This window comes from Phascolarctos cinereus, unplaced genomic scaffold, assembly GCF_003287225.1.
Source record: "Phascolarctos cinereus isolate Bilbo 61053 unplaced genomic scaffold, phaCin_HiC Scaffold_3;HRSCAF=262, whole genome shotgun sequence".
Taxonomy (NCBI): domain Eukaryota; kingdom Metazoa; phylum Chordata; class Mammalia; order Diprotodontia; family Phascolarctidae; genus Phascolarctos; species Phascolarctos cinereus.
The window spans coordinates 95,497,585-95,511,443 of NW_027555736.1; the positions used below are offsets into that span (position 1 = coordinate 95,497,585).

The 13,859-nt window shown below is 33.3% G+C and overlaps 1 protein-coding gene across 2 annotated transcripts in view; it reads right to left on the reverse strand.

Moving 5' to 3' along the window:
• The window catches only part of FHIP2A (FHF complex subunit HOOK interacting protein 2A), a 46,326-nt gene that overhangs the window by 25,160 nt on the left and 7,307 nt on the right, over nucleotides 1-13,859 (reverse strand). Inside the window, exons 2-5 of one of the 2 annotated variants that reach the window (XM_020988140.2) lie at nucleotides 13,370-13,448; nucleotides 8,333-8,502; nucleotides 6,468-6,572; nucleotides 5,980-6,102 (exon numbers count right to left, since the gene is read on the reverse strand). In XM_020988140.2, the coding sequence (XP_020843799.1) occupies nucleotides 5,980-6,102; nucleotides 6,468-6,572; nucleotides 8,333-8,502; nucleotides 13,370-13,448 (477 nt within the window). The remainder of the gene's footprint in view (nucleotides 1-5,979; nucleotides 6,103-6,467; nucleotides 6,573-8,332; nucleotides 8,503-13,369; nucleotides 13,449-13,859) is intronic. The other variant, XM_078151042.1, reaches the window with a different exon arrangement.

Here is a 13,859-nt window from a genome sequence, read left to right on the forward strand (position 1 = left end):
TAAGACTCCAACCTTTCTTACTACAATAATTTGTTTCCCTGAAACACAAAAAGGATCTTAAAGGAAAAGATGAATTTTAATGCAAAAGTTTTCAGTTGGGACACATAAACAGATGAGCAAAACTATATCACAGACACAAATTAGAATCTATCATAACAGGTCTTAAAATGATTAGCAAGTAAATTCAATATTTTCCTTTCACCAAACTAAAATCACAGTACTAATAATAGGGTTTATCATTATCTTGAGAAATCAAGCTGAGAGCACATGAAGTAGAGGTGAATAACTACAAAGGAAATAATAGACTATAAATAGTTACTATGCAGCAATCAATAAACAAATATTTATTAAGCATCTAGTATGTGCCAGGTGATTTGGATATAAGCAAAAAAATGAAAATAGTAACCATTTGCAATGATGAAAGAGAAGGGAAAATGATCCATTTGTACAAAAATATAGCAGTTCTTTTTGTGGTGGCAAAGAATTGGATATTGAGGGGATGCTCATAAAATGGGGAAAGATTGAACAAGCTATAGTATATGATTGGGATGGAATACTATTGTGCTATAAGACATGATGAGTAGGATGCTTTCAGAAAAACCTGTGAAGACTTACATGAACTCATGCAAAGTTAAATCAGCAGAACCAGGAGAACAATGCACACAATAATAGTAATATTGCAAGGCTGATCGACTGTGAAAGATTTAGCCACTCTGATCAAGACAATGATCCAAGACAATTCTATAAGGACCCATGATGAAATATGCAATGCCCCTCCACAGAGAGAACTGATGAACTGTGAGTGCAGATTGGAGCATACTTTTAATATTTATTTTTCTTGCTTTTATTTTTGTCTGTATTTTCTTTTGCAACATAGCTAATATGGAAACAAGTTCTACATGAATATACATGTATCATTAATAAAAAAAAAATTGCTTGCCTTCTCAAGGAGGGAGGAGAGGAGCAAGGGAAGGAGAGAATTTTTAAAATGACTGTTAAACTTTTTAACGCATAATTGGTCAATACTTAATGAAATAAATAAGAACTTATTTAAAAAAATAATCATTGAACTATGTGAATGTTATGACCCCCCAAAAATGGGGGGTGGGGCCGAGACTTCATATTTCAAGAAATCTTAAAAGAAAACTGCCTACATTTCTTAGAACCAGTAGGCAAAGTATAAATGAAAAGAATCCACTGATCAGCTTGTGAAAAAAAAAATCCCAAATGAAAACTCCCAAGAACATCAGCCAAAATCCAGAGCTTTCAAGTCCAAGAAAAAAATACTGCAAGCAGTCAGAAAGAAGTAATTCGAATAACAAAAAGTCACAGTTAGGATTACACATGATTTAGTAGCTACCATTATAAAGGTATCAAGAACCTATAATACAGTATTCCTAAGGGCAAAAGAAACAGGCTTACTCAGCAAAACTGAGTATAATCCTACAGAGCAAAAAAAATCTTTAATGAAACAGAAGACTTCTAAGAAATGCAGATGAAAAGACCAGAGCTGTGGAGAAACTCTGAAGTTTAAACAAAGGAGTGAAGAGAAACATAAAAAGGTAAACATGAATAAACAATGGTAAAGCACTAAACAAGGGCATAAACTGTTTACATACTAAAATGGGGAAATGATACATGTATCTCTGCTGATCTCTAGCATCATGAGGGATCATAAAGGGAGTCTCCTGGGAGTGGTTCTGTTATGTCTTGATGATCTTAAGAGAAGAATGAAGAGAGAATTGAGAGGGAAAGGAAAAGAAATTATCTTACACAGTCAGGGTGCATGCACAGTAGGAGTCTACACAAACAAGGAGGATGTGTGTGTGGAGGGAAAAGCTGACACTTCAACCTCTCTCTCAAATGAACTGGTCAAGGGAAGAAAGGAAGAATACATACACACATACACGCAGTTGGGTACAGAAATATATTTCACTCAACCAGGAAAAATGAGGGAAAGAAGAGAAGAATGAGAGAGAATTAGAAGGAAAGTAGCTTAAGGGAGAGACAGTCCTAACTGAAACAAACTCTAAGGATGTGCAAAAATATTTATATTTTTTTTTGAAGTGGCAAAGAATTGGGATCTGAGGGGGTGTCTACAAATTGGGGGATGGATAATTTATGTATATAAATGTCAGGGAATACTATTGTGTTATACGAAATAATGGAAGAGGAAGCTATGTAGCACAGCTGAAAGAGCACTTGCCCTGGAGTCAGGAAGACCAGAGCTAAAAACAAAATTTGAATTTCAAATACAAGACTCAAGAGAAGTATAAAAAGGTAAACAGGAAAGGGGAATCATAAGGGACTTAATAAGGTTAAACTGTTTACATTCCTTCATGGGAAGATGATATTTGTAACTCATAAGATCTTACTCATTATTAGGGTAGTTAGAAGCAGCATATATTAAAAAGAGGGTACAGGTGTGAGTTGAACATGAAGGGATGATATCTAAAAAATAAAATTAAGGAGTAAGAAAGGAATGTACTGGGAGAAAGAGAAAGGGAGAGGCAGAATGGTGTAAATTATCTTACATAAAAAAGCCAAGAAAAAGCTTTTGCAGTGGAGGGGAAAAGCAGGAAGGTAAGGTGGAGTGAATGAACCTTAATCTCATCAGAACTGGCTCAAAGAGGGAATGACATATATAATCAATTGGGAACAGAAATCTATCTTACTTACCCTACAGGAAAGTAGGAGAAGAAGGGGATAAGAGAAAGGGGGCAAGTGATGGAAGGGAGGGCAGATTACAGGAGGGGGTAGTAAGAAGCAAAAAACTTTTCAGAAGGGACAGGAGAGAGGAAAGGAGAGAGAACAGAATAAACAGAGGAGGGAGGGTAGGATGGAGAAGAATACAGTTAGCAATGGTAACTGTGAAAAAAATTCTGAAGTAAGTTTCTCTGATAAAGGCCTCATTTCTCAAACATATAGAGAACTGAGTCAAATTTATAAAATTAAGAGCAATTCCCCAATTGATAAATGATCAAAAGATATCATCAGTTTTCAGATGAAGTAATCAAAGCTATCTATAACCATGTGAAAAAATGCTCTAACTCATTATTAATTGGAGAAATGCAAATTAAAATAATTCTGAGGTACTACTTCATACCTATTAGATTGGCTAATAGTACAGAAAAGGTACATGACAAATATTGGAGGGAATGTAGGAAAAATGAGACTTCAGTGCACTGTTGGTGGAGTTGTGAATGGATTCAACCATTCTGTAGAGCAATTTGGAACTATGCCCAAAAGGGCTATAAAACCATCTATATATCCTTTGACCTAGCAATACCACTACTAGGTCTGTACCCCAAAGGAGATAAAAATATGTACAAAAATATTTATAGTAGCTCTTTTCTGGAGATAAAGAGAAAGAACTGATGGTGTCTGAATACAGATTGAAGCTTATTTTTTTACTTCATTTTTCTTGAGGGTTTTCTTTCTGGTGTATGTTTTCTTTCACAACATGACTATTATGGATATCTTTTGCAGTACTACACATGTACAACCTATATCAAATTGCTTGCCTTCTTAATGAAGGGGTGGGGAGAGAGGAAGGAATGGAGAGTTTGGAACTCAAAGTTTTAAAAATGAATGTTAAAAATTGTTTTTACATGTAAACGGGGAAAAATAAAATAATGAAATAAAAGCTCAAAAAAAAAGAAATGATGGAAGAGTTTCAGAGGAACCTGGGAAAACTTGTAGGAACTAATGCAGAGTGAAGTGAATAAAACTGGAATAATTCAAACAATTACAATAATATGGTAAAAGCAAACAACTTTGAAAGAATTAGGAACTCTTATCAGCATAATAACCAACCACAACTGCAGAGGACTAATGACAAAACATGATACCTCCTGATAGAGAGGTGAAAGACTCAGAGTGCAGAATAAGACAAAATTTTTTGGACATGGCCAATATAGAAATCTGTTTTGATTGACTACATAAGTTTGCAAGGGGTTTTGTTATTTTGTTCTCAATTGGAATGAGGGAGAGGATTACAGTGGGAATGGGAGAAGGCAAAATTTTTTTTTGGGGGGGGAATGTGGCAGTTAGGGTTAAGTGACTTGCCCAAGGTCACACCGTTAGTGTCAACTGTCTGAGGCTGGATTTGAACTCAGGTCCTTCTGACTCCAAGGCTGGAGTTTTACCCATTGTGCCACCTAGCTGCCCTGCAATTTTTTTTTCATTGAAACAAATAAAATATAATTGTTTAAAGAGAGTCTTAAAGTATTTAGAATTTATTTCATGTTGTGAAATTCCTTTCCCTTCCCATTTACAACACAAAATCATATTCCCTAAATTTTACTAGTAAAAAAATGAAATACAATAAAATTTCATTAATTCAGATTCAATTAATTTGAATTTCTAACAATTCAGACATGCTGGGCTGAAATTTGCCTTTTAACTGTGTATGAGACAAGGTTTGCCAAACTAAAAGAGTAGATATTTCAGGTAAAATATCCAGAATGTCAAGGACAAACTATTTTCAAGCAGCTCAGAAGCACCATTTCCAATGAATATACTAATTAGTGATCATTATTCTCTTTTATTACAGCAAACTAAACAAGGAACTCTAGTAGACAATATTGTTAGTTTCGAATATAAGTACTTTTAAGTTTGAGAAATCCATGTTATGGCTGGAAAACTTCAGTAGGTAGCTGAGAGATTATAAGGGCACACACATTTATAGAGTTTAAGATTTATTATGTTTTCTTCAGTCACATTGTGGGGTAGTTAGTACAAATATTATCATCCCCATGGAGACTGAGAAAATGACTTGCTCAAGGTCACAAAGCTAGTAGGGACTAGGTCAAAGGTTCTTAAATTGGAGTCCGTGGACAAGGAGTCTTGGATGGGAAAAAATTACATCTTTATTTTCACTAACCTTTAATTTATCATTTCCTCCTATTAGAAGTGTACGCAACAAAAATTATTCTGAGAAGGGTTTGCAGGCTTCATTAGACTGCCAAAGGTGTCCATGACACAAAAAAAAGGTTAAAGAAATATGAAACATAGCTAATATTACTAACCATTATATTAAAAAAATTTCCTCTGTTCTATAGTCAGGATTTCAATACAGGTCTCCTAATTCCCAGTCCACCATTCTTTCCACTACAAGAGAAGATATTTCTAATTTCAGAGATTTTCTTTTAAGTCAAATTATAGTATGCATTTTCCTCTCATTGATAAATAGGAAACATAGTTAATATACTAACCATAATAAAAAAAAGATTTTCAGAATATATTAATGCATTTCTTCCACCAAATTCATGCAACTTGGAAGCCTACCTGAAGTGCCTATAGGTAATATTGAATAAACCATGAATTGAATACTAATCTAAATTTTCCATCCTCAGTGACTGCAGTGCTAGGAAACATTTGCTTATACTTGAAGCTAATGTTGCTCATCATGAGGCTAATCAACAAATGTACTTTTCCCACTAAGTATAAAACTAAAATTCAAAAATGTTTGTTTTAATAAAACATATTTTTTACAAAAAGAAAATGCAAAATAATCAGTAAAATAATGTAAAATTGGCCACATTGCCTAACATATTAAATCTAAGAGAAACCCCACCCATTGTTTATACCTGGCATAAAATTAGATATCTACACTTATCTCTATCCAATATCAGACTTATCAGACAATAGTTACAGCAAATCTGGCTGCAGGTTGTATCTACAGGGGCTTTTTAGTCTACTCCTTGTGTCCTCCTTTCCAGTTGAGCCTTAGTGTTGGCTACATCTTAATTCTGAAACTGTATTTCACAATGAAAATTCCATCAATGTGATTCAAGTGCATTATTTTAGCATCAAATTGGGAATAAAATAGCAAGTGCTAAATAAGAAGTTAATTCTTAGCAAATGACAAAAACAAGTAGTTTAAGTCTTTACTACTTCCAAAAGCAAAGTTCTTGTAAAATTATAACTTAAAACCAGTATTGAGTATCTCTAGCCATAAAGCATACTTCTACATACCTCAAGAAAAAAATCGACCAAGTAGGGATCTTGTTTTAATTTTGCACACACTATACAGAGAAACTGAATTTCTTCATTTTCAGTTGGAGTTGCAAGAACTTCACCACAAAGTCTGATTAATTTCTGTTTAAAAAAAATGAATTCTTTTGTATAATTCATATAAATATTAACTAAAGTAAAGCAAGGATTTTTTGATACTTCAAATTTGTAGAAGATGCATATACCACATGTTATGTAGATAGGGAAAATATTCTCATTTTCTAATGTATTTCTTAGTATCTCCAATATTTCAAATAAAAAATTGATAATTATATCAATGAACTTTAACACAGTATCTTATAAATATGTGGAACTCAAATATTTGATTAGACTTAAACATTCCCTTTTAAAGACAAGTGTGTTGTTAGAACCTTTAGGAAAAGATTTAAAATAATTTCTGTATCAAACCAAATAAAAAATATTTTTATGTTAAAGGAGGGGAAAAATACCTGCACTGGTCTGTGTACATTAATGTGTGGAAGTAGTGGTTGTCGAATTCTTCCTAAAAGTTTGGTATAGAAAGCCAATACCTGCTGTTTCATTCCTGGAGGACACTACAGACACAAGAAAAAGAGAAACAGACAATAAATATAAATATACATATAAATATAAATATATTTGGGGTTAAATAACCCCAAAGTGAAGAGATGGCTAAAAGAATTTTCATTAATTTATTGCCTCCTCAAAATCACAACATGCAATTAGATAATTAAAATATCAATCATCATAATTTATATTCTAGAAATAAAATTCTGTATCAGACTACATGGTTTGTGAAGTTAAAGACTTGTAATTACTGAAAGTTTGTTGACAAGATAATGTTGAGATCTAAGTTTAGCACAAGCAAAGTCAGATTATGTATATTCTAAGTGTTGGTCTTACATTTCACAACTAAAGAGATTACTACTTAATAATGGCTGGAAATTTCCCAATGTGTAAACAGATATAAACAAATGGGATTCTATGGGACAAATTGTATCTTAATGGACTGATTTAACTGTACTTGATTTAATTATTTGTAAAATAGTATGCATTATATTTTTTATAGCTAGTGAAGATTTTAATAAAGTTTTTGAAATATAAACCCAAATATGTTGTATTAAACATGAAATATCAGCTAAAAATTAAAAGAAATTGAGAACTGACACGGTGAGATTAAATGGGTAAGGAATTAACAATGAAGTTATATTAGTCACATGTCCTATAATCAATACTAATCATACTGCCTTTCAATGAGCATTTTCTAAGCATTAAAAATTATGTATCAGGAAAGAATATGAACTATAACTTTAGTCACAAAAACATTTGTTCTGTAATTCACATGTTGTTCTCATTTCATGCTATTACATATGTGTTATTACAAATTACAAATATACCAGTGTAGCTGAAGAATCATTATCTTTTTCCAGTACTTTTATTTAAAAAAACAAACCAAAAAAAAATCAGTGAAAACTGAATTGCAGAGCATCTGGTATACTAGGAAGAAATAAAAATTGAATGAATAATTGAGAACTTAATAAGACAACAAGATACTTAGTAATGTCTATTCATACACATACATGTAAATCAAACACATATAATATACAATCACTAATAATTTTAGAGAATTTAAATTTATAATGTTTAGAAAGACATGCTTAAAGAAAATTTACTTCTCTATCTGCTTATCTGAACATCATTCATATAGAATCTGATTAAAAAATTTTATATTGCTGGAAGAGAACTGAGATATCATCTAGCATCCAAGCCATTATTTGAAAGGTGAGGAAACTAAAAGCTAGATTATTCTAATTGGTGTTGGTGAGTCAGCCAGTGCAAAAGTACCTGAATCAATATATATAGCCAGACCCCAGACCACATTTCCCATCCCATATACTATCTACCCTGGCCATCTGTTTTGTTTGCTGATGGTTCCCTCCAGGGCACAGGACCTCATGAGATCATAAAGTGGGAGATTTAACCCCTTGGCTCTAGCAGTTCCATCCTGAGGCTCAATTTATCCTAACCGGTTTGTCACATGATCCACTATAATTAGTTGGTCCTAAATCATGTTTCACACTCTACTGTCCATCTTCTGACCATCTATTTGTACTGCCATCCAATCTACTTGATTATTTGTGTTAGAATTTTAGTGTATTATTTGTTATTCAAAAGTTTTGAAATGAATGACCTCTGCTCACTAAGGAAAATATATAGTCTACACAAATAAATGATTTAATTTTAGCAAGCTTGATCCCAAGTCACTCCATATTCTGATTTCAAAATATTCATAGTTTCATAAAATGCATACGAACAGAATGAGTTAAGAACTTACATCAGCTTTCCCTAATGTGTACAATGTTTCCAAGATCTTGTGATGAAGTAAATATTCCATGCAAGGCCCAGTCTCTCCAAAGTCTAGTTCATTTTCTTCTTGTATCAAGATATCTAGCATCTGCTCCAGATGAGATGGAATGTTTGTATCTGTCACTGGAGCTTTATCATCTAAAGAGTAAAAATAGTATCCACCAAACTTATACATTAAAATATATTTGTATTTTTAATCACATAGATTATGAAATACCTCTATTTTCTTACTACTATTTGGACTCTACAAAATGTGGATGAATCCATATGATAATGTTTTCCCATTAAAAATAATACTTTTTTTGCCATAATCCTATTCAAAGAATCTATTCAATATTCTGCATTAAATCTTGTTCATCCAAAATAACCAACAAAGAACCTCTTTTGCACTTATCCTATTTGTTAATTTCTCTGTGCCTGCTTTATCTCCGCCTAATTATAAAGCCAACAAGGCCATGTGTATCTTTTTTATATCTGTATCTCCAGTAGTACAATGCATCATAGTAGGTGTTTAATAAATCATTCTTGAATTAAATAGAATTGCAGTGTATTTTCCATAAGAAAACACGATTACAGAAGGAAATAGCAACATCAATTCAACACTTCCAAAAATAACAAATAAAATATTTAATTTAACTATAATTTGGAAAACCTGACTTTTAAGATGAATTATGAAGAAAACTGGCTGTCTGAGAGTACCCTTGGGGTCAGGATTGGAGAGAAGAGGGGAGGAAAGTTGGGGAGGAGAGGAAGGCACAGAGAATAAAGTGAGTACCATTGGGTTCTTTCTTGATTCTGTCACTGGGTTATCATGTGATATTGGGAAAGTCAATTTATCCTACCTGGTCATCATCTCTTCATGTGTGGGTTTGTTTTTTTTAAATATAGTAGGAAACAAAAGAAAACCCTTTTAAGTTAATGACAATCTTTTGATTAGACTTTTCAAATTTCCTGTTAAGGCATAGTAAACATTACAGATTTCCCCCCGGTATTCCCCACCCCCACTTTTATAGTCATATTATTTAATTTAGTAAGGAAAACATGTTTTCCCCTTTTTAATCCAACCTCTCTCTCTCTCTCTCTCTCTCTCTCTCTCTCTCTCTCTCTCTCTCTTCTATATATATATATATATATATATTATATATATATTATATATATACACACATATATATATATACACACACATACACACACACACACACACACACACACACACACACACACACACACACACACACACATTTTTACCCCTTTGGCTAGGCAATGGGGTTAAGTGACTTGCCCAGGGTCCCATAACTAGTGTCAAGTATCTGAGGCCGGATTTGAACTCAGGTCCTCCTGACTCCAGGGCAGATGCTCTATCCACTGTGCCACCTAGCTGCCCCCAATTCAATCTGATTTTATATTATAACAGTAGATTAAACAATGAGCTAGACCCAGAATTTAGTTAGAGGTATTAAGTGACCTAAGTGACATCTAGGAAATTGTATAACAATTTCAATTATCTTAAGCTTTTAATACCAATACTTCTGTAGTACGTTATATACTGGAAATTTCAAAATGCCAAACATATCCATGATGGCAAGTGCAGTGGAATAAGTACTGGATTTACAGTCAAAGGACTTGGTTTCAAAAAAAGGGTTTTTTTTAACTTATTACCTGTAGACTCATATGTTCAACAATATTTATAGCAGTTCTTTTTGCAACAGCAAAGAACCAAAACACAAGGGGGTGTCCAATAATGGGGAATGGTTAAACAAATTATGATGTATGAATGTAATAGAATACTACTATACTTTAAGAAATGACAAGAGATGGCTTCAGAGAAACCTGCCAAGCTTGCAATGAATAGATGCAAAATAAGTAGAACAATTTATACAATAATAGCAATATTTTAAAAACAAACAACTTTGAAAGACACAAGAACCATGATCAACACAATGACGATGATTCCAAAGGTCCAATGATGAAGTAAGCTACCCACCTCCTGACTGACAAGCAATGGACTCACCATCAAAAATGAGACATATATTTTTGGTCATGGCTGAAACAGGAATTTTTTTGCTTGACTATTTACTATAAGGGTCTTGTTTTTCTTATTGCATTTCAGGGAGAGAAAATAAATTTTTATTGGGAAAAATATATTTTAAAAAATACATACTATTGATCTGACCACAGTTAAATTGTTTCACCTCTTGAGGTTTAAACTGGAAGGAGTTCATAGGATCATAGAATTAAGAGCTAGACAAGACCTGACCTTAAGAGGTCATCTAACTCAACCCTTTCATTTTAAAAATGAGGAAACTGAGGCCCAGAGAAGTTAAATATCTTGCCTGTGGTCACACAGGTATTATGTACAGAATAGGAACATGAACCCAGGTCCTGTGACTACAAACCAGTACTCTTTCCAATACGCTGCTTCTATAATATAGAGCTGGAAGAAAACTCAGAAGTCATTAAGTCTAATGCTCATTTTTATAAAGAACAGGCCCAGAAAGATTAAATAAACCATTTTCAATTAGGAAATAGAAGAACTATTTGGTATTTGATATCCTTTCTAGCTCTAAAGCTATGATTCTGTGATCCTCAAAATTGTGGATGATCCAAAAGGACATGGAGAGACTCACAACAGGCATAAATAGGCTGCATGAAATAAATTACCAACACTAACTTGAACCCAAAAAGATGAAAAAGATGTCACTCAGGAGATGTTTAGACACAAAAGAAAATGGATGAATCATGCGATGAGAGTAAGGAATAGCAAACAGTGTTGCACTGCTATCAATATAATGTTAGAAGACACAGAGGAAAGCCTCTAGCACACACTGGGTATCTCCCATGAGAAACACTGATAGGAGGACGTGGATAAAAATCTCAGAGAATAAGAAGTCAAGGATAAGTTTCTGTCTAGAATGTTAAAAGAAGGAATGCCAATAGAGATGAAATAATGGATTCATGAGTTTTAAAGAATTTTTTAAAAGCTCACGTTATTATTATAATACATTTTATTTGTCCAGCTAATTCTTGGTTAACCCCTCTAGTTGGGTCTTCTCTGAACTTCTAAATTTAATATGTACTGTACTACGTTGCTATAGTTCAATTTGACAAGTCATCATTAAGCATTTTCTATGGATAAGGCACAATGCAAGGATACAAAGGATACAAATTTAAAAAACAACATTCCCTTAGCTTAAGAAACTCACCTAGCTGTGTGACTCTGGGCAAGTCACTTAACCCCAACTGCCACACACACACACACACACACACACACACACACACACACACACACACAAAACCAACCCCACAAAAAAATCACACCTCACATTCTAGTAGGCATATACTTGATGTACTGATTTGTATAAAATATGAGCTTATTGTTTCATTCTTTTCACTTGTATTGACAGCTATTTGGCACAGAGCCTGACACAAAGTATAGACATTTAATGCATATTTGTTGATAGGCTGAGTTGTACACAAATTTGCATATACATTGTATGTATGACACATGTATTTAACAACGTTTATTAAGCTATTTGTTACTTGCTCAGAACCAGGGAATTTATGGGAATTTGAAATTATAGGAAATAGGTTAGTCCTTGTCCTTGTTCAGCTTATTAGTAATTTTCATCTGTGAATTTTTTTTTTTGGTTAGGCAATGGGGTAAAGTGACTTGCCCAGGGTCACACAGCTAGTAAGTGTCAAGTGCTCGGTCTGAAGCCAGATTTGAACTCAGGTCCTCCTGAATCCAGGGCCGGTGCTCTATCCACTGCGCCACCTAGCTGACCCCATCTGTGAATATTTTCTCTGAAAGATATTGGAAACTTCTTGAGATTGGAGACTGAGCCATTTCTTTTTTATTCCCTGGGATAGTTTTCATACTGAAAAGATGGCTACTGGCTATTTGTCTTTGTACTGGCTGCCTCACTCATGCCTGACATGCACTCCTATCTCCTCATGTTCATCTCTTAGAATGTTTAATTCCCTCCCTTCAAAACTCAGCTTAAGTGCCCCCTCCTAAATGCACTGATCCACTCAGGCGCTACTGCCATAACATTCCTCTCCCTACAAAAATAGGTCCTTTGTACATTGCTTATATGTGCACATCTCATTTTCCTCCAATGGAATATAAGCTCCCTGGAGGCAAGGGCTGTTTCATTTTTCTTTGTGTGTCCAGTGCCTAGCATAGTCCTTGGCACTAAAGAAATACTTACTGATCAATTGACTGATACAATGTTTTTTTAAAATCTTGATTTGAAAATAATTCATGAATTTTCCACAAATTCACCAGATCATAATGAGTATTTGCTATTTATCATTAATAAAAAAATACTACTAGAATGACTCCTTAATGATGAAAAATAAATGAAAAGAAATTAACTTGAAGTGTGTCATGGTAAATGTGTTTTCCTTAATGGTGCCGGGGGTGGGAATTCAAGAGCTAAGCACAGTCATCAGGAAAGGTAGCACCCTTTAATAAACATTTCTGCAAATTTCTGCTATCCAGATTGAACAGAAAAGGATGCAAAAAATTAGGTCTGACACTAAAGGACACATTTCCAATTACAAAGAATAAAAAAATGAAGGGTGACATTGTCTACTATTTGCCTTTGCTATGTTACTAGCTCTGTTACCCTGGGCAAGTCACTTAATGCCAATTGCCTCATCAAAAAAAAGAAAGAAAGAAAATAGGCGATTTTGATCCTTAAAATGCCCTGAAATAAATTTCACAATAGAACTAGAAAATATCCTTTTGAAATATAAAATGGTGACATAAAGTAACATAGGTATATTTCTAAAATGACAATTTGCTCAAATATGTGATATTCATTTAATAACTAGTACAGCACAAATTGGGAAAGACTTAGTTTCTAAAAAGTGAATCAAAGAAGAAGCTGTCTAAAAAAACCGCCTTTTGGGGGGAACTTAGGTAATGAAAAGAGATCCCAGCATTTCATAAACCTAGCTTTTCTTCATATACAATTTCTGTACCCAATTAAAAAATTACCTGAAGTCTCTATGTAGTAATGGGTAATTGCCTTCCAGTGATAAACAAAATCTTCTTGTAAAGGAAGAGAAGGTGCAAGCTACAAAGAAACAAAAAGAAATATCTCATAATTTAGAAAACAGCATTTTTTTATTTTCCATAGAATGAAAAAGAATTCTAGTCTATTTATATATATGATATCATATAAAATACCCACTTTTAAATGCCTTTTCCTCTAGATCAGGTACTAAAGTGAACCATAAAAAAGTCTAAACCAAGAAAATAGAAATAGAATTTATACAGAAGATGGAAAATATAAATTATCAACACAAGGATTACAATTTAGCATTACTGTTAGACCATTATCTTTTCTTGGCATGGTTTAAAATTTTTTTTTTATTAATCTACTGGTAAAGATGTGCCATGTTTTTATCAAAGAAAACAGTTAACTCATCCTCATTTTGCCAATATTTATTTTTAAACTAAAACTCATATCAATATTTAGCATCAG